This window comes from Pterocles gutturalis, unplaced genomic scaffold (genome assembly GCF_000699245.1).
Source record: "Pterocles gutturalis isolate BGI_N339 unplaced genomic scaffold, ASM69924v1 scaffold1875, whole genome shotgun sequence".
Classification (NCBI taxonomy): domain Eukaryota; kingdom Metazoa; phylum Chordata; class Aves; order Pterocliformes; family Pteroclidae; genus Pterocles; species Pterocles gutturalis.
This window is the reverse complement of record NW_010143292.1, coordinates 96,343-117,615: the sequence shown is the minus strand read 5'-3', so window position 1 is coordinate 117,615 and position 21,273 is coordinate 96,343. Positions and strand designations below refer to the sequence as shown.

Sequence of the window (21,273 nt, the reverse complement as noted above, 5' to 3'; positions counted from 1 at the left end):
CCCTGCCCATGGCAGGGGGTGGGACTGGGAGATCTTGCAGGTCCCTTCCAACCCAAACCAGTCTGTGATTCTGATCTTCCTCAGCACAGTGCAGAGGAGGTAATGGGGAATATTTAGGTGCTTCATTACAGAAGGATGCACAATAAAGAGCCAGATGGAAAATGAGATGACTTTTAATGGGCAAGAGAGCTGTCTAGAAGAGCCTGCAACCTGTCCCCTAGACCACTGCTGGCTGGTCATTGCTTTCCACCCCCTTCTTCCTCCCCATCTGTTGCCTTGTGGTTCCTTGCAATGCCTTTGGGGTGGAGACCCTCTTCTTGCTGTGTGTGCTGCATGGGCTCAGGGGGTGCTTTGCTGATGCCTGGGACATGCTGGGGACATCTGGCCATTAACAGCAATAACTGTGGCAATGATAATGATTCGGATGCTCTGAGCTTTGTAGCCGGGGAATGATTCTTTAGAAACACCTGTGTCAGCAGCGGCAGTTGTTCAGTGGTGAGGTTTATAAACCAGTTGCTCTAGGGCTGGAGGAAATAATGTGGTGATTTACCAGTGGCTGAAGGAAGCTCATGAGCACTGCCCTGGAGAAACACTTACAAATGACTGTCATGGTCATGAGCTTCCCGACAGTGAAACAGCTCGGAGCTGTGCTCCTGACTCCGATCAAGTGGTGGCTCTGCGGGAGGTGCAGCAAAAAGCATCTGGTGGGGAGGGCGGGATCTGGCTGTAGGTGACTTCTCTGGCTTTCCAGAGATGCTCAGCCTGGTGAAGTGACTCTTTGCCTGGTGAAGTGGTAACAGCCATCCTTTGTGTGCCGTTTGAGAAACGAGGATATACCAGCAGTGGTGAGGCAATTGGGTACGATAGTAGCAGGAGCAAAAGAATGAGTTATTGCAGATCAATACGGAGGTGCAGTAATGCCCTTTTAAGCGAAGGGCTCTGCTTTCGTGGCTTGCGTGTGTTTTCAGTGAAAAAGCAGCAGGACCTGTCTCTGCAGCGGTGTTCCTAGAGAAAAGAGCAGGACACAAGCTTCAGACAAACCTGGCAATATAAGTTAAACTCGCTACCCAAATATTCTAAACTTGACTCCTGAAAAGACTTAAAATCCAAATTCAGACTAGAGGGAGTGACAGGGATAAAGGAAGAACATGTCTCGGTGAGGACGAAATGCAGCAGGGTGCTGTTTTGCTTCTGCTCAGTCTAATCGATCTAACTGCCAGCTTCCTAATATTTAGAGCAGTAATCAATGAGGAAAGTATTACTGTTGAATACTAGGAGACCATTCTTCATAAAACCTAAAATTTGTTTTGAAATCTTGTTCAAGAGTTTGCTCATCCATTCATTGATCAGGCTAAACAAAATTTGTCTTTCTATTTAAGAACAATTTGTACTGCTCTGGAAACTATTCCCTCTTGCACCAGGATGATCATGTAGCATTAGAAGAATTCAGAAAGGTATTCTAGCTCTTCTGTAAATTCCCTTTTCAATTTTTTTTTTTTTTTTTTTTTTTTTTTTTTTACTCCTTCTTTAATTTCCTTTTTTAATTTTTTTTTTTTTTTTTTTTTTTTTTTTTTTCTGCAGACTAGGCCCCAGGAAGGATGCCTCAATACTAGATTTCTTGCTTCAAGATTGTAAAAATTATCATGTGCTAAAATACCTGTATCTGTAGTCATGCAGATGGATGCTGGAATCAAACCATGATGCTTCTGCTGTGTCAAAGAGCATCATTCAGGAGTGCACAACCCAAAGCATCTGCTCTACTGCAGTAGAAATAGTCTAGCTTTTAATTTCAAGTTTAGGCATTGCTTCATTCGGGTTGCAGAGAGAGTGAGCTGTGTCCTGCTATCTGTAGGAAATGTATCAAAAGCGTGTAAGAATGAGAGAACTGACAGCCTGTAATAAGGTTGTGTTGTGTAAATAATGATAGGGCAGATGCGTTCGAATTCAGTAAATGTGCTTTCATGGCAGCAAAGCATCCCGAGCCACACGCCACGGACATTACCCTGTCAAGTGCGATGCTTAGTGCTACATCACTGTTACAGAACAGTGTTGGTGGTTTTTTTTTTTTTTTTTAAACTTATATATTAAACAACCAGGAGTCTTAAATGAAATGTCACATCTAATTTGGCACCCAAGATGTGAAGTCTGCAGCCGCCCTTGGCCAACCCTGCCAGCTCGGCTCTCTGTGTCAGTTCATGTGCCTGGCAGACAGATCTGCGCCTTCCTCCTGACTCACCCGCATCTGTGCACGCTCCGCTGTACCGAGTGATCGCGGGCTTCAGATACCCAGCACTGTGTCAAGTGCTTCTCTGTGTGGTAGAAGGTGCTCCAGCAAACCCTCCAGCCTTCAGAAGAGTCCTCGGTGCCTGCAGCCAGGAGCGTCCGGGGGGGCTGCAGCCCCGGCTCCTCTCTGGGAGAGCAGACATCAGGGATGCTTAGCAAAGCGTGCGGAAACAGGCAGGGCACATGCTTGCTCCCCTGCAGGCTCTGGAGTTAGCATTTTTCTGTGCTGGAGGCTTTATTCTTGTCTCTGTATAATAGCTTCTGATGGTTTTATCTGCCAAGAATTTGTCCAGTTGCTCTCTGGGTTTCGAGCTGTTAGCCTCTGCAGCCTCTCTTGCAGTGTGTTCCAAAGGGAGGAATATTCCCTGGGAAAGTACTATTACTTTGCTGTAATTTCCAACTAACAACATCACTTCAGTCCCTCAGGTTCCTATTTTATGACAAATCATGACAAATTTTTCCCTATTCACATTTCCCAAGCTATTCATGCTTTTACAAATCTCTGTCTATCTCCCATATGATTTCTAGGTTGAGGAATCCTATTCAGGCTTCCTATAGAAGCCGCTCTGTACTTTTAATTGTTTTTTCTACCCTTCTCTATTTAACTTCAAATGCTTCAGCTTGGTTTTTGAGATCTGAACTACACCCAATATTTCCAGACTCATGTGGCCACGGGTTTAGACAGTGAGATGATTATACTTTTCATGGTGTTTATTTTGTAGTACTTTGTCGTTTTGATGTTTGTAGAGTGTTTGGTCATGTCTCTATGAACCCAAGTTGTACATGCTCAAAGCCCTGTGCACGTCTCCTATTTCTTGGGTCCTGGTTCCTCTGCTTGCCAATATATGCTGAGGATTCAGTGGAGGGGAAAGGCAATGCTTGGAAAGCATACCTCCCTCTGTAACTCTTCTGAACTTCGGTTATTTCTATATGCTGAGTTGTCTGTTGTAGAAAGCAGATTGTCCAGTCATTGGAAACGTTTCCATTTTTCTCGCAACGTAACTCATCTCTGGCCACAAACCCTTACTGCTCCAGGCTCCCTTGAGAGCAGAAAAATTTGGGTTATACAGGCATGAAGGCTGAATTCTCCATGTGTGGAGATGAATGAATGACTGTAGAGATCTACTGCTGTAAGTCTTGCTTCATTCCCCAACCCCACTCCAGAAGACGGGGCTCTCTTTTTCCTAGCGATTCTGCTGGGCGGTGTCTGGGCGAGGATTTAAGGATTCCATCCAGCTGTCTCCTCGTGGTGTTGCACGGTAGCCTTTTAAAGGCAGGTCCATCCCCTGGCTGCCTTCCTGTAACCTGTGCAGGGAGGAGAAGGCTCTGCCCTTGCAGAGGGACACTCTCCACGATATGAGAGTCACAGCATCACAGAGTGTTTTGGGTTGGAATGGACCTTAAAGCCCATCCAGTCCCACCCCCTGCCATGGGCAGGGACACCTCCCACTAGCCCAGGTTGCCCAAAGCCTCATCCAGCCTGGCCTTGAACCCCTCCAGGGATGGGGCATCCACAGCTTCTCTGGGCAACCTGGGCCACTGCCTCACCCCCCGCACAGGAAAACATTTCTTCCTCACATCTCATCTCAATCTCCCCTCTTGCAGCTTCAACCTGTTCCTCCTTGTCCTGTCCCTGCACCCCCTGATCCAGAGCCCCCCCATCTCTCCTCTAGCTCCCTTTCAGCACTGGAAGGTGCTGGAAGGTCTCCCCGGAGCCTTCTCTTCTCCAGGCTGCACACCCCCAACTCTCTCAGCCTGTCCTCGCACGGGAGCTGCTCCAGCCTCGGACCATCTCCGTGGCTCCTCTGGCCCCGCTCCAGCAGCTCCGTGTCTGTCCTGTGCTGGTTGTCTGGGTTGCTGCACTTGTCAGGGGAGGCTGGCTCTCAGGCTTTATGCATCACTCCATAGAAATGCTGCTTCTAGAGAATGTGGCTGATGGCCTCTGTTGGCATCTCACCTGGGAAGCACTCACCTGCAGCAGCAAGAGTGGGCTTGGTACTGAAGTTTGAGCTCAGCTGACTCCCAGGCGTTTCCTGGTTGGGAAGAATGAAGGTTTGAAAGCTCTGGAAATGAGGGAGCCTTTGGTGGGAGTCTGTTCTGGAGGGCGAAATGCTTGGAGGTACTCCAACAAGACTCCGGTCATTGATCAGTTGATGTGCACAGCTAGGGGCTCTCTCCTCTTCAGCGGGGTCTGAGGTGGAAAGCAAAGATGTCCTTGCTCTGGTCCTGGAATAGCCTGGGAATACTCTGTGTAGGCTTGCAGGCTCAGGCAGCAGGATCCGGGCCGAAGAAACGGGCTGGCAGGAGTGTTGCGGGCAGGCTGGTGTGGGCCATGCCCCAGCAGTCTCGTTTGGACACTTCTCCACAAACCCACAACGCAGTCAAGTTCTCTTCTGTGTCCCACCCTGCCGTGTGCTCTTACTTCGCTTGTTCCTCTGAAGCTCCCTTTTCTGCTCACATGCTCCCCGGCACCTTTGCTGGGCAGCAGCAAGGGGTCAGGAGAGACGCAGCACTGGTGACGTACCTGCAGGAGACCCTGGGTGGGCTGTGACTGAGGTGGGACTCCCCTGTCACCTGAATGACATGGGTGCAGAATTCCTTGTACCTGAGTGGGATGGCAACCCAAAGGCCACCTGGGCACATCTCACTGTCAGTGGTGTCACCCTGGGGATAAACGTGTGCAAACACCCCCAGGAATAAGGTGCTTGAGGTGGTGTCTGAGGCATCCTCATGCTGCACACACGCAGCTATCGGGATGTGATAAAATGTGCTGATCCATGGAAGTGCTGATACGGCTGAGAGCTGTAACGCTGTCTTCTGTTGCCTGGGGTTTGCTCTGTTCCTTGTACTTCAAGTGTGATGAGCTAAGACTCCCCCTTGCTTTGTTCCAGGTGAAGATATTCACGTAAGCCTTTACGGAGCAGCTGTAGAGACCAACATTGGGCTGGACAGGAACTTCTTGACGGTTGCGAAGACTTACCTCACACTGTCGAGCTACGGGTCCGTGTTCATCCACAATCGGAGTAACATCAGAGCCCAGTTCCAGTGGAAGACTTTTGTTACTCAGGAAGAAGAGGATCAGCAGAAGGAGAGGTTTGTTTGAAAGGCTCATTTCAGTAAGATACACTGCCCAAGGGTAAAACTAATGTATGGGCTCAAGGAGTATTGGTGCTTTTGAATGGTCTAGGACAAGTAAATGATCCATGGTATCAAGGTGCGTGTCCCTGGGCTTCAGGGTAACGGGACTCGGCACTTCCCACTCCAGCTGAAGATGATGTTTTGGGGAGAAAAGGTTGATTGCAATGACTGGATTTCCTCAGAGGGCAAATTCATGTTTATGGGAGCCACAAATCACTGAGATCCAGAGACCCCTGGGCTACAGAGGGTCCACGAGGCTGAGGAAAGCGTCAGCGCTTGTTACTGCACTGAGTAGCAGCACTTAACATAGCTGCAGGTAGCATAACTGTGCTGATATTCACGGCAGCGTCTCTCACTCCAGCTCTGGTAAGATGGCAGGCTCCGTTTCCAGGAACGGGCAGGGTGGAGCGCTTCGCTGGCCTGGAGAGTTGAGGCCATCCTGCTGTAGGATGTTGGGTTGCATTGCCCTGTCCCGGTTCCAGCACAACGGGGTACTTTGGCCCCTCCTAAGAAGCAGGGAAGGGTCTGGAGGTGGAAGGTTCTGCAGGGAAGTGCATTTGGGCTTCAGCAGCCGGTGTCCTCGTGGCGGTGAGAGATGGGGCAGGTTCTTCAAAGGGTGTCTTTGGTGAAGCTTTGGAGCTCCTGTTTCAGGCAGCAGAGAAACACTTAGAGCCCAGGGAAATGGATGGGACACTACATTTAGAAGCTTGGACGATTTAGGGAATCCTTGGGTGACTTTTCAGACTTGAATGGATGTAGGTATGTGTGAGTCAGTCTGAACCCATAGCTGGTCAGGAAACTGCCTTAGACTGGAGCGCTTTTTAAGGGCTTCTGATCAAGTAAAGCTCAACATAATTAGGTCAGAAATGCCTTGAAGGCCAAAACTAGTTTTCCACTGTTCTGTTTTTAATTACAGTGTGTGACTTCCGTGCAAACTCAGTGTGTTAAAAGAAAATTTCCTGACCTGCTCTTGTTACTTTGCTGGCCTGTTCCTGTATCATCTCTTCCCACCTGCCTGTCTTGGACTGGACCCTGAGTCACCCTCTTTCCCCTTGGAAGCAACCGGGTTTCCCCACCCTTAACTTCAACCTGATATTTTTTTTTTCCAGTTACATTTGATCTCATGCCAGTTTGTGTCCTAGACCCTGACCATGATCTTTTGTTCTTCCTTACTTGCGATCTTAGGAACGGTCATGGCTCGAAGGCCACTGTCCTGCTGTTAGAGAAGCTTTTGAGATCTCAGGGCAGAGAGAACTTCTTTCTGAGAGGAGGCAGTGCAGGACCCTGCCCTGGGATGTGACCCAAAATGACCTGGATGATTAGAAGGTCTATCCAGGGGTTTGCTCTGTCTCCCTCCTGCAGGACTTTTCTAGGATGTAATGGTGGAATTACTGTCTGCTGATGGAGGTGGAGTTGGGGGTTGCTCATCTGAGTGGCTGGAAGCCCTCCTGATGCACAGCATCGTAGGTTAGCCATGGAGAAGCGTTTCCTATTGCGCTCCACGGGATGCTAGCCAAAGCAAGTATTTTTGGCACTGGTGACAGCATTGGCCCGGGGCTCTGTGTGCATCTAGTGATGTCCATGACTGTATTTCCTTTCTAATTGCATTTGAATTTAGCTGGGTGATGATCGCTCTCCTTTTTATACTACATTGCCTCAATTTGCTACATATGGAGCCTTCCACTCACCCCCCCCCGGAGTTGTCACCTGCTGGTTCCTCACGGCCAGAGGACTGGAGCGTGAAGGGGGGACAGCAATACGCCAGCAAGGAAGCAACTGCTGTGGAGTGGTGCTCCCTTCTCTTCTCTTGGATGTGATCTTTAAACACTAGAATGATTTCTGCTACAACTACTAAGTAAGGGAGAGATTAACTGCGTCAGTGCTCTGCAGAGAAGGGCGGAAGGAGGGGAAAGAGACGGTGGGTCAAGGCTAGATTTAAGGGTTTGGATTCAGACATGCTGGTCCTGACTTCAGGGTGATGCTGGGCAGAGTCCCTTCCCCTCTCAGGGTGGGGACTCTGTTTTCATATACATGAACCCATTAATCACTGAAGTGATGCAATGCCTGGATCCCTTAGTTTGCTTTTCAAGTGCTCTGGGATCCTCTGGTGGAAGGCAGCATAGGGAACAGAGCAGATATAGTTTTCTTCCCTTTTGGGCCCCTAGGGATAAGCAAAAAAGTGTGGTGCTAGTAACCTGCAGCTGAAACCCAGCTGCTTCTCCCTTTCCCAGTGAAGGACTGTGGTGGGTGCCTCTTGATCTTCATCTGCCTCCCCCCAGCAGCTCTGCCAGTTCAGGTGGTTGGTGGGTTCTCCATCAGTTGTGTCAGTGGCTTGGAGCCAGGAGGCTCTCTTGAGGGCTGCTAGCTTTCAGAAGCCTCCTCTTAGCTTGTAAGTATGAAGTTTGCTGCAAACAGCAAACAACAAGTGATAATCTGATCCATTTGGGACCCTGTGGCTTGGGGTTCGCCCCTCCTGAGCTGCCGCTGCCTGCTGTTCCTCCCCGAGTGTGCTCCTGCCCCTGCACTTACGCGCCAGTCTCTAAAAATATGTTGCTTATTAAATTATCTGCTTGGTTTGTCTCTCCCCGTGGCTGCAGGCTGTGTCGCAGGCTGCAGAAGCAGGAAGAGGACAAGACGGATCAGCTTCTCCAGGAGTATGGTGTGGACCCCGTTCTCCGACAACACCTTCCCCTGCTCCAGCTCACCTTCCAGAACCAGAGAGCAAGGGTGCAAGAAGACCCCATGCTTTTCTCTGATGATATCTTCACCATTGAGCCAGTGGTAAGCAATGCCTGAGAGCCTCCCTTCCTCCTCCTCCTCCTCCTTGAATGAGGTCACTTGGCAGATGCCCGCATCAGCTGGCTGGATGAGCTGAGAGGTAAAACATCAGGTTTCTAGTGAGGTTCGGAGAGCTGAGCGCTGCTGCAAGGGTTCTCAATTAAGGGCACTTAAGTGTCCTTACAGTTCAGAGGCATCGATTATTATATGTAAGGGCACACTGTACGTATACTGCGTGGGGATTAACACAGGATATTAGAGCACTGGCAGTTCACATATTGACCTGAAGAATTAGATGGTTGTCAGTGGAAAGGAGGCCAAGTTCAGCCTGAGTTTAATCATGGAAATACCAATCCCTTCACATAACCTGGAATCTCCCTTCCAGTCTCAGCTGTGAGCCTGGACACAAGGCTGGCAGGTTTAAATGGACTTTCTTTCTGTTGCACATAGGTACTGAAAATTTTTTTTGCTTTTCTGTTTATGCAAGCAAATCCCTCTATCCTTCAATCAGCCCAAGCCCTGAGGCTATTTGCATGGTCTGAGATGAAGAATGCCTGCTGTCTGAGCAGTGCAAAATCCCTTTTCATCTTTGGAGTAAACCCTAGAATAAGCCCATATGCTTTTTTTTCTTCTTTGAATAGGTAAACATAATTTTTTTCAAGGAAAGAGATCATGTACTCTTGGTTACTCCTATAGCCCATATGGGGCTGAGAGCCACCAATGTCAGCACAGCTGCGGTGTCACACCACTGTAGCTGACAGCAGCATGGTGTGACCAAGAGATTGTGCTGGAGCAGTAGAAATGTTGTAGAGATTGGGAGCTGATCAGCTGAGTGTTAAGAGCATCTTGTGGTGCACCAGAGCTGGTTTTGGGGTGTTCCCCAGGGCTCCTGCTTCATTACAGTTGGACTATGTCTCCACAAGTAGCTTAACCTGCTCTGGAGCTCCTGAAGTGCCCTGGGGTGAGGTCCAGAAGTCTGGCTGCCCTCAGTATGGAGTCCTGGTGCTTCCCAGGAGGATGTGCAGACATAAAGTGTAGCCTGGCCTCAAGTCCCGATGGCAACTTCGCTTAAATGGCTATGTTATTGTTACATAGTTTGCTCCGGGAGTGAATGTAAGTGGGCTAATGCATGAGTCTTGACCAGTATTACCTTTGGGCTTCCATTAGTTCCGTTATTTATGGAGCAGTCAGTTTCACATTTGGAGTTTTGCTCATGGCTTTCTCCCTGACCTATTGGAGTCTTTACATCAAATTATAGTAAGTATTTTCTCCTCTTTAGCAAGTGTAGAGTCTAAAAATACACTGACTTACACCACCTTCTCTCTGGTGATGTCCCTGTAACCTTGAGCTTGGACAGACACTCTTGAACTGCCCTGTAAATCTGCTGGGGAGGCCCCCCAAACCTGGGACCTTGCTGCCTCACAGACCTTCTGGCCAACAGTAGTGGCTTTCTTCTTCCTACCTGTCACCTGCAATGCCTGAGAGCACCCTGTACAAATCATCAAACCCTTAGAACAAGTGACCAGAGGAAAGAACTGCTTCCAGAGGTGAGGTGGCTGATGGAGCGATAGTCTTGGGAATGCTTTCTGGGCAGGGTGGCTTGGCAGGGTGCATGCAGAAGCTTGTCTGTGTAAGTGGATCGTCAGTTGCTGGTATTTTCGGATGTTGCTGTTGGTAGAAGCTGCAGCAGGTCACTCCGGTCTGTATAGGGTTAACTCGCTGTTGAAAATAATAACGGAAAAGGGAAGGCAGTGATTTTGGAATTACCATGTGACCATGAACATTTTGAGCTGCTGTCCAAGCCTGTGGGAAACAAGCTGTTATGCAACTCTGGCTTTCCGAGCGCATCTCAAATTTGGTTTAATTTATTTTTGCAAATACACATGATATGTCAGCAGAAGCAGCTGTGATAGAAGCCCAGGTGGCTCCCAAAGGACAAAGCCCTTGCTTTTTTGCTGCATCCTCCCCACCACAGTGTAGCTGTAAGTCACACTGCAGACACGTGGGAGCTGACTCCTTAGAAATGGAAACCAGTGGAAAGGGAGGACGAGGATTTGTTACCATTGCACTGACCTTGACACGTCGTCACTGTCCTGTCATGGCCTGGTGGTGGCTCCTCAGTGCCCTGTGTTCCCTCTGAGCTGGTGGAGGTGGTCTTCAAGATGCCCAGGTTATGAAACTGCTGCTGTTGACTCAAACGTTGGGCCAGGAGGTAACAGCGTTGTGTTTGTTCCTGCAAATCTCCACCTGGGCTGGGGAACCAAGCTGGTCCCTGTCCAAATGAGAGGCTAGTCCAGAGCCCTGCAGTTTTTGGCAGAAGGCACCATCTCCAGCGGGAGCTGTGGTCTGTCTTAGAGCTCACTGTGGGTTCAGTTATTTATGGCAAGAGGCAGATGTTAGCTTTGGCACTGCCTTTCTCCCCAGCATCCTGAGCTAGCAGGACACCCTTTGGGTGTCATTTCAGTGCCTCTGTTGCCTGCTCTCTTTCCTTTTCTGTCTGCTTTGAGCAGGTGTGGATCACCTTCCCTCTCTGCAAAACAGTGCAGGGGAGTTGGCCAACAGTCGCTGGTGCCCAGCTTTTCAAGACTGGCTTTTTCTTACTCAGGCTGGTGGAGGTTTAAGAGATTCTCATGATTGAAGGGCTGAGGGAGGGGAAGATAGGATTGGCAAGTATTTACGGTTGGGCTCTTGCCCAGAGATGACTTCTGTAGCCGTGAGCCGCGGTGTGCCATCCCCTCCCATATCACGGGGCTTCACGCTGTCGCAAAGCCAGGGTACCACAGCTGGAGGTTTCTGCTGTATCATACATCTGCTGCCCGTGTTTTGTGCCACCTGCCAGCTGCAGCCTGAGACTGACATGGAGCCAGAAGTGTTGCACTCTCATGTTCACAGCACCGCGTATGTTTTATTTCTGTCCTGGTTAGCAGCCACGGCAGTTTTCCATGCTCTGACTCAACCACCATCCTACAGAGAACGTGCTAGCCCAGGCAGACCGCTGGCTCCCGAGGTGTCCCGAGGCTCTTACGCATGTGGCAGCAGCCTGCGAGGGAGGGTAGTGAAGCGTGTCCTGTTAACCAGCAGTTCTTTGTTCCCTGTGGAGTGGCAGGAATGTGAGGAACCTCTTCAACAGTCTACTTTAATTTCCCAGGAGAAATAATTCACAATATTTTTGCCAGTTTTATAGTCTAACATACAGCAGTAACGAAGGGAGAAATGACAGAAATTTCCCAGAGTAGTTGCATCTTGAAAGAATTTGGTTTGGCCATGGAATAGTAGAATAAAGTGTAACTGATTATTTCTTCTTGCTGTCCGCCTTTGGAGTCAAGCGATCTGGCTTATAGCTTCAGAGACAATGCAGGGGACAATGCTATCTGTGGATGTACTGCCACAAGTTCCTGACCAAATACGCTGGATCCTGCAGAATGGTGATTTCATATCAGGAGCTGAAGAGACTCCGAGCTGCTGGTGCAGGTTTTCTTGGGAGCGAGGACATGAGTGTGAGGCTCCGGTAATAATGCTGCATTAGGATTGTTCCAGAGAGCTGTGCTGATGCACAGAAAAGGACAGGGTTTATTTCTAGTCCATAGGCTTGTTTCCTCTGGTACCTTAGAGGAGGAATCACCCCCCGAGGACCTCGGCCACCCTGACGCCTGCAGGGACTCGCCTCGTCCCTCACTGCTGGAGGTGGGTGCTTGCAGTGTTCTCCTGGGCTCTTACTGAAGCTGTATTTTTTTGGTGCAGTGGAATTTCACCATTTTAATTGTCTGGTTTGGGCTATCTTGGGGCAGGCTCGAGTTCCAGAGTTGGATAAAAGCCCTGCCAGCACTGGCCTGGCTCCGGTTCCCCTGCCAGCAGCAACGGTGATGCAGGAGCGGGAGGAGGCCAGGACAGCTAGGGCTTTGTGTCATGAGCAATGTCTCACATCCCACGTGGAGACCAGCAGGCAGCCAGAGCAGGTTGCAAAGCCCTGATATCGCTTTCCTGCCTTCTCTGCCCCCTTGTCTGTAAGCAGAGGGAGCTTTGGGCAGGTCCTGGCTGGTGTAGCCCGCTCTCTGATGGGGCCTTGCCTTCATTTGCAGGTGAGCTTCCAAAGACCTTTTGCAAAGATGAAGGCAGGCATGATTTTCTCTCCAGGCGCTGGTCTGAGATGTCCTGCTGGGTGCAAGGACAGGAGGCAGGGTATCGCTGCTGGCTCTGCCAGGGGCCGGCTGCCTGGTGCCTATTGCAGATGTATGGGGGCTACTGGGGACAGGGGTAGGTGAGGACCAGAGTTAAATGGGGACAGGTCCCATGAGAGAGAGAACGGATATTAAAATGGACTTGATATTGCACAAGGCAGCTTTGTGGCAAGAGGCAGTGTCCTCTGAGAACAGGACAAGCGTGGGCACGGGTATCCCAAACCAGGTTCATCCAGAGCCACAAAGCCCAGGAGGGGTTCTGTGGAGGGGCGGCTCTCGGTATCAAACCCAGTGTTTGCAGCGAGCCCCAGGCACGTACAGAGGCTGCTCGCTGGACTCAGTGTGTAGCCATGCACCTCTGGGGCTAGCACACTACTGGTGTGGTCTGAGGACTGTCAAAGGTTTTCACGTTACCTTATGTTCATCTTCTGCATCCAAGGGGATGTAGGCTTTGCAGCCCGAGGCTCCCTGTAGATGATCCAAGTTAGATCTCTCGGGTTTATATAGTCTGAATGCTCCCACATCCCTCCGGAACGCTTGAGGGCATTCAGGCCTTGAAGATTCAGCCCTTATTCCTTCTGTATGCTGGGGCTTCCTTGGAGAAATGGGGGCTAAAGGGGCTGCCCTGCTAGAGGAGCTCCTGGAAGGTTTCTGCTGCCCTGAGAGGAGCATTGGAAGTGCGGCAGTAGCCTGGATGGACTGCAGCGGCTGAAAGCCTCACTGTGCCTCCATTTCTCTAAGCTGAAATATTTTTTTTATGAAGTTCTCTTTCTATTAACTCCTTCCAATGTCTCCCTGCGTGTATTCACTGCTGCAGTCAGGATCGTTGCTGTGTGGGTCACGGTAGGGCTCATGCACGCAGAGTATCCATCCATCTGACTGCCAGAGCTTTGGGAGGAACAGGCAGGTTTGCCATCCTGGTCCTGTTCAGCGACAGCTCAGCTGGCAGTGACCAGAGCAGGACGGGTGACGTGGGTGCAGCTCACAACACGACAGAGCTGTCAGAAGCATCAAGCACGGGCTGGTTCTGAATCATCTCCTGCTCTTGTCCCTGTGCCTGGCTCTCACCACCCTCCTGGGTGCCCTGTCAAATCTGTCCCCATCGCTGCCTCCATGATATATTGCCGTGACTGTGCTCCAAAAGAGTGGGGTAAGATCACCGTGTCGGTTATATTTCTGTCACAGATGTGCTGGCCTTGGAGTTCATTGAATCCCAGAGTCAGCTAAACTCGCTGAGCTGAGAAGCGCGCTGTTGTTAGCAGATACATATTGATCAGGCCAACGGTTCTTTTAATTTCCTTCCTTTCCTGCTTAGCTTCATTTTTGCTTATGAATTGTATTACACTTCCTTCCATTAATGGGAGATGTATTGCCTCTGTCAGCCTCTGAGTAACAACCAAACCGCTCCGAAGTGTCCACAGGGCCAATATATCTGATTGCGGCACATGGAACAGACCAGTGAGTGCCAGCAGCCCGCGAGCCAGCAGAAGCCAGCAGCAAACCAGTACTTTGTTAGATACTGCGTTAGGCTCAGAGAAATTTGTTTTCTGGCCTCGGTGGAAGGAGGGACGCTTTCTGAGTTCCCCAGGAATGATTTGGCTCCATGAGACCTCGTTCTCGTTCGTACGAACACTGCGTTAGAGCAGCCGGTGTTGCCTTGGATGATGACATGGTATAAAAATCTCACTCTGCTTTTTCAGATAGATCCCAAAGTCTTGCAGGAAATAATGCAGTCACAGCAAATCGGGTGCTCAGTTTATGGTAGGCGTTGTCTGTCTGACAGCCAGCACGGACTCTAAGCAGCATACCCCGGTAATCCACCTGTGCACAGCCCTCGAAGCCTGGTGGCAGAACTATGGTCAGATCCTGGCATCAGTTGTCACCCTCAGCCTCCCTGGTCCTGTCCTGTCTCACTCAAACACCTCCCTCCCTGTTTGTTTGCTGTCTTGCACATGGGGCTCTGCAGAGCAAATGGAGACCTTCCCTTGGGGTGATTTGGGTGGCTGTTCTGAAACCGGGCTCTCTTCCCTCCCACACGTTGCTGAACTCCTCTCCCTTTTCCTGCACCCCTGTGTTGGTTTTAAAGCTCAGGACCGGCTATCCTCCCCCTCCCTCTGCAGGATGAAGACCTCACGGACCCCAGGGCTCTGAGCAGAGCGGTGGGGAGTGTTTGCGTGGCTGATGGTGCTGGTAGGGCTGGCAGGGCAGCGTTTGCGGTGCAGGAACCAAAGGAGGGGTCTGTGCGGCTCTCTGCACAGAGGGCTGCAGCAGCTGGAGGAACCAAGGGTCCCGCTGGGCAGCTCTGCCGGCGCAGCACCCTTCGAGGAGTAGCGCAGAACGCCGGGGAGCCCAGATGCGTGATCAGCTGGAGGCGCTGGGCTCAAAGCAAACACGAGCAGCTGCCTAGTGCATCCCCCCCTCCCCAGGGACGGTCTGCCCAGGGTGGGACCGTGGAATTCAGTCTGTTAAACACTCAGCAAGCAGCAGATGAGCACTGGTGAGTTATTAGACTCTAATTAGCCAGGCCAGGGAGATCTGTTATCAGAGTGTTTTTTCTCACTTAGGCAAGCTCCAGGTGTCGTAGCAGAGCTGATGTTGTTTGGAGCACCCTGGCTGCTCTTATTCCTGTAAATCCCAGATCACTCTGGATGCTGGTGAGTCCGTGCAGCATCCCTCCAGGACCCGAGGGATCTGCTCTCCGGCACACTGACCGTGGGTTGCAGGCTGATGTCCCCAGTTTGCTTCCTCAAGCAAGTCTGTTGTCATCTCATAAGGCTTCATCTTCATCCAGTTGCTTGCTGGATAGAAACACAAAGTATATTCGAACTGGCAGGTGTGTTTGCTCTAGGTTTTGAGAGGAATCCAAGAGACTTGCTGCTTTCAGACTTCCCTTTTCTTATTATTGTGGTAGTGGTGGTTTGTTGGTGTTCAAAGCAGTTTTCTCTGCCTGTTCCTCTCTGTTCTGTTGACTCCGAGCAGACTGCATTAGGGAATTATTTGCAGCTCCAGCCCAGTAACTCACCATGCCATAGCTCTTTAATTTTTGTGGGAATTGTCCTTTGAGTTATAACCACTAAGTCGATGGGAAGTATTGTAATTATTTAATATTTATGGCACAGAAGTGCCAGAGACTCCAGTGAGTTCAAGACTCTTCTGGACACAGTACTGAGAGTACCCAGCAGCAGGCAGAATCACAGCCTCACTTTGTTGATAGAAGACTAACTCTGTTCTTTTTGTCTCCTTCTGTAAGCTAGATTGTTCATTTCTTGTCAAGTATTGCCACAGTTGTCAGATGTATATATATATGTCGACAAATGCACAGAGAGACATCTGTAACGCTGGGTGTTGGGGGGGTGTAAGTGGTGCCTTTGTTTAAACCAGTTGCAAGAAGCGAGTGAGAGCCTTTACAAACCAGGGGTGCCTCCAAAAATGAGCGACGAGGCTCCTGGGACCGAGTGCCAGGACTCTCTGGAAGAGAAGCAGAGAGAAGACCCTGCAAAGAAGCCGCCAGTTACAGACACAGTGGTAGCATGGCCCAGACTTAAATCTCCAAGCGCAACGAGGAAGAGAGCTGTTTTACTTCATTTTTGGTTGAAAGAGGTGTGGGACTGTAAGCAAATCCCCTCTCTTCTGGTTTGAGCCTGTGCTGAGGGAACAGGAGTGGATGCACCCTGCAGAGACATGCAGGACACATCCCACTCTGATTCCTTCTCAGCTCTTTGGTGAGTGCTGGCTGAGTGCTCGCGGCACGGGGCAGGAGCAGCCATGGCCAAGGGGTCTGTTCTTCCCTGCCCCCCAGGCAGGGGGGCTCGTTCTGCCAGGCGCTGAGCGCCCCAGCTCCCCAGAGCACCTTATGGACTGAAATACATGTACAGGTGGAGGGTGTAAGAGGCAGCACCTTCATAACCAAGAATGGAAAAATCCCTTTGGTTTTCTCAATCTCTTGTGATGTGAGCAGAAGTGTTCGTGTAGCCATAGTGACAGGGGGATGTACGGGGGGGTCTGCAGGAGAGAGGTGCCTCTTCCTGAGACTGGCTGGTGCCTCTGGAGGAATCCTGCTTGATTTGCTGGAGTGTGAGCCAGTTTGGTTGCTTCGTTATGGCCCTAATTCAACAAAATGCCTCTGCCGGCTGCCGGTAAAGGTGAGGGACGTAGAAAGCTTTTTGCAGCTGCTTCCAAACTCTGATAAATTTTGTTGATAAGTGTTACTTGCTGCTTGTTCTTCACTGATGCCCCAAATATAGGGAACAGGGCTGTGGCTGAAAACAAGAAATGTAACGTCTGAAGATAGTTTGCTGTCTGCTTCTGTTTTAGGAGGGAGAAATCTGGCCAAATACTTCACTTGAATTTATTGTGACCTTTAAACCTCGAGAAGCCAGAGTCTATGAACAAACAGCCTACTGCAGCATCTCAGGTATGGTTCCTTTCTCCTGCTGCTGTTACCCCCAGTGAAGGCCAGGCACAAGTCGCCTTCCAGCCCCCTCGGTTCTCGTGTAGTTGCTGGGAAGGGTTAGTGGTCAGCAGGACAGTGCTGGCAGGTACCTGCTGTCCCTGCGGTCTCCTGTCCAAGGCCAGGGCTCAGGACGCCTGGCTCTGGATCCCTGCTCCCAGAACAATCGAAGCAGTGAAGGGATAAGCTTTCATGCCATGGGCTGGCCAGCGTCTGCTCTGCTGTGTGGTGTTGGTAAAGGCCAAGGAGCTACACAGCAGAACAGCTTTAGCAGTGAGCATTAAGCCCCTATAGACAATATACCTCCGAGAGGGGTCTTTAGTACAGGGATGCACCATCAGACTCCTGTGGCAGTAGGAGCCAGGTCACAGCCTGCTCCTGGACCCTGGTCACCTCCTGCTGCCCAGGTGCTGCCAGACCTGATGTGGCTGAGCCCTGCTGAGCGCAAGGTGGCTGCAGAAGGATGACCTCTGGCCACCGCACGCTGCTCTCCCTGCGTGGGAGTTGTCACCTTGGGGCTCCTGGTCGATGGGGCATACGGGTGGCATTGCCCAGGGCTTGCTGTGCTCAGCAGGGTGAAATCAGAGTCCGAGCAGTCTGCTGGACAAGTTTATGCTCATCGTGTCTTGCAGAAGTGCTGTTGAGTCTCTTTCTGGGAGCAGTGATCGTTGACCTACCCAGGTTATACCTTCTTTGCCCTTCCAATGGTGATGGCTTTGCTGTGCCAGCACGGGGCAGGGAGGGCTTGCAGCGAGCTGCGTGGTTCGGGTTACCTTATCCTTCCTCTGCATCTCTGCGTGGTGCTGCTTCAGGTGTTCTTCAAGAGTGGGAAATAGCTGTCAGATTTCCATCCAGAGAACATTCTGGTTTTCCCCATCTCAGAGGAAGAGGGGCAAGACCTGTGGTCCTCCAGCAGCCAGGCTGCCGTTCTGGAGGGAGGTGAAACCCTGAACCCAGCTGCTTTGCTGCTTTCCTTCCTGCTGCAAGCTGACAGATACAAATGTCATGAAACAGCTTTTTATTTATACAGTAATTGCGCGGGCTTTCCTTGGTAAATGCCACCTACAGTAATTACACAGGGCTTGTGTTAACAAACTGTCTTCCTGCCCACCAGCTGCAGTTGTTAGAGCTGTGGAAGGAAAGGATGTATTGAAAACGTGGCTCCCAAGGGGCTGCTCGCTCAGTGCTGTGCTCCTGGCTGTGGGACTCTCGCTCTGGTGATGCGGGTGTCCATCGCTTTGCAGGCATCTCCAGGGCTTGTGCCAGGAGAGCTTTTTCATTGCAGAGAAGTAGGAAAACTACTTGCAGTGCAACCCTTGAGCTGCTCTGGGAGCTGTAGGAAGCAGAGCTGGGCAAAGGATCTGTGTTTTCAGGGTGGAGCCTGCTCTTGAAATACCATGATGAGCCCTCGGGAGAGCGTAACTCTTCCACTGGCTCCTTGGAAGAGGACCTCGAGGAGGTAATTTAAATGATGCACCTACTCCCTGTCCCTTACAAAGCCAAGCTGATCCACTGTGTGTATTGTCAGGGTAGAAACTGTCCCAGAGTCAAGGTCTCTGGGTGCAAAAAGAGTTTAAAGAAGAAAACAGTGATCTTTAACTAGGGAGTCAATTAATTTTGCTTCTTGATTCCTCTAAGAAGTGTAACTGTCTCCCCCTGTATTTGCATGCCAGTCACAAATCCCGTTGGCGGATTTGCAGATGGTGTGTGCCCCTTGCTGGGAATATTTGGAAGCTTTGCCCTGGTGCAGCGCTGTGAATTGTGCAGCTGGATCTCCCGCCCCCCTGGAAAGGGGCTTTGCTGGCCTCCACGGTTTTTTGCCGGTGCCTCCATAAATTGCTTAACAGATGCTTCTGGATCAGGTGATTTACAGAACTCATCAGCGCTGTGCATCTTGCAAAGCTGGTGGTGTTAGGAAGTGGTTTGCAATTTGCTCTTGGCAAATATTGAAGCTCAAAATGAACTTTTGTAGTTATTCATGCAAATAAAGCTGTAGCTCTTGAGTGCTGGGAGGAGGCACATGGTGGGGTGCTCAGACACCTAAAATGCATTTTTAGGTTTGTTTGCACACAGAACTGTATTGGGTTACACCTTGCAAAACCCCTTTCTAAGCCACCTTTGCAGGGAGAACTCAAATCCCACGTAGTGATCACTCCCTGACCTTGCGACAGAACTGTCCTGCATCGTGTAAAACTGTTTATTGATGTGGTTGGGTGAGAACCGCCTTCAAAACCAGTCACAAAATATGGGGACATTCTGTGAACAAGCTGGGTGTCAGAAAGCAGCAGAAGTTCAGGACTTTGGCAACGCGGTCCTGGGCTGGTGGGTCACCTCCGCCCCTATTTTTGGAAAGCAAGGCAGCACCTCCAGGTTGTACCCCCTGCATGACGTGCCCAGGACCTGCTGCTAGGGGAAGGAACTGCCTCTGATTGCAGTGGCCATGGGACATGTGGCTCAGCATGATCATGGGCAGAAGCTCATCACTTGGAAACCTTTGCAGTTTCTGAAGACCTTTCATGTCTTAGACCTGGAGTTTTTAATGAAAATTAAGCCAGGTATAGTGCAAGATGGAGAAATCTTTTGACAGTGGGCACCCAGTATTGCTTCTGTTATGGTGCCTGTGAAATAGAAACACCCAGGCCTCCAGTTAGTGCCTGAGCCTGTGAAACATAACTCTCATCTCTGCTATCAGCTGGGCTTTGGCTGCATCCGCTTAGTGTTGAATTCAGCAGAAGCTCCCTACCGCTTCCTTTCTGGCTTTGGACATTATCAAACATCCTCGTCCTGTCGTTGTGAGATAAAAAACTCAGTGATCATTGAAAAGGCTGTTCCAGGGGAGGTTTTTTCCAGTTGTGATCTAGTCACTGTGGTGTCACACCTGGGCTGCTCTTTGCAATAAAAAGTCATTTTGGACATTCTCGAATAACTATGCAGAAGGCTCTTTTTTTTTTTTTTTTAAAGCAACCTTCCATCCCTAAACTTTAATAAACGTTGAGCCTGAGGGAAGGAGGAATATTCTTTGCACAAAAGCTCCATTGAGGGTTATACACAACTTCTGGGGCTTTCTTCTCCTCCTTGTGCTGCTCAGTCCCCTTTGCAGCAAGGGAGGTGTGTGTCAGCAGCATGTTTAGGGTTTATCTGAGCTCAGCAGGGAGGAAGCTGGTTTTCTGTAAGGGCTCATCGTGCTTCAGCTCGGGTGTCTTTACAAAGCTGAGCTCTTGCTGTCATGGTGGGAATAGGTGAGTGCTTCTCCTCTCTGGACAGCATCAAGCACTGTTTAGGTGCTGGTGCAGGAGATGTGAGCCCTGGAGTACCCAGGTCTGGAGCTGGATGTTGGGCACGGGGGGTGGCTGAGATGCTCTGCCTGCTCTCCGCAGCCCTCCGATGTGCCTGTCACCCTTAGCAGGGAGCTTCGCCTTGCTTGGGCTCATACTTGTTGGCTCCTGTGCTGTCATCTCCGATTGCATCAGTATAAACGGCACATTTTTATCTTCAGTTCTGTTTCATGAGCTTTTTGCCTTCACAGAATGGAATTCAAAGCTCCTGTGAGCACAGGGGAAGAAACTCAGAGATCGTATTTTAAACTCAGCATCACTTTGTCAGGGTTCAAACTAATTAGAAACTAGCCCAAGGGGTTGGCTAGAAATTAGAAATGAGACCAGGGTCATATCTTCTGAGGGAAGAGAAGGGTCCCATCCCTTTTCCTGGAGCATCTGGAGCTGGTCCCACCCAGGGAGTCAGGGACGAGCACTGAGGCAGCCTGGAAGATCCAGGGCAAGGGAGGGAACTGAACTGAAATGGCAATCTCTCCCCAGGCCAAGAGAGCCGGCTGCCGCTGCACATCAAAGGGGAAGGCACAGGGCCCTGCCTCTGCTTCAGCTTCAACCGCCTGGACATGGGGGATGTTTTTCTGGGACTGGACTATGACTATAAGGTGAGCGCTCAGGGGGGATGCTGGTGATTCTCAGGGCAGCAGTGAGCTGCGGGATTTCTGGTAACTCAGGTGGTTGTGAGCAGGGGATATTTTACCTACTAGTCACATTGAGGGGGTTTCACAGAATCTGGATACTTTTGATGGGGTCTGAAAGGTGTATATGTTGCTTGTGAAGCCCTAATCCCTGTCTTTTGGCAACACACCTTTGAGATCAGCCAGGAGGCTTCATAAAGGAAAAAAAAAGCCTTGACACATGAAAGCGACAAAAGCAACACTGAGTTAAAAAGATAAGTGTTGAGAGGCTTTTGTTTCAGCCCTGGATGCAATACACCTTTGTACTCTGGCTGTTAAGAAGCAGCTGGAACAAGTTCACTGCGTTTGAACTCGAGTCTGTTGCAAACAGTTTTCAGTGAAGTGCATCCCAAGGGTTCCTGGGGCGGGAGGAAAGCCATGCATCCCGGGGGTTCCTGGGGCGGGAGGAAAGCCGTGCATCCCGCGGGTTCCTGGGGCGG

General features: G+C 50.4%; 1 protein-coding gene across 1 annotated transcript in view; it reads left to right on the top strand.

The window, feature by feature from the left end:
* HYDIN (HYDIN, axonemal central pair apparatus protein) overlaps positions 1-21,273 on the top strand; it is a 69,911-nt gene that overhangs the window by 24,627 nt on the left and 24,011 nt on the right. Inside the window, exons 7-10 of the mRNA XM_010084668.1 lie at positions 5,175-5,376; positions 8,019-8,202; positions 16,692-16,791; positions 20,643-20,761. Coding sequence (XP_010082970.1) covers positions 5,175-5,376; positions 8,019-8,202; positions 16,692-16,791; positions 20,643-20,761 — 605 coding nt within the window. The remainder of the gene's footprint in view (positions 1-5,174; positions 5,377-8,018; positions 8,203-16,691; positions 16,792-20,642; positions 20,762-21,273) is intronic.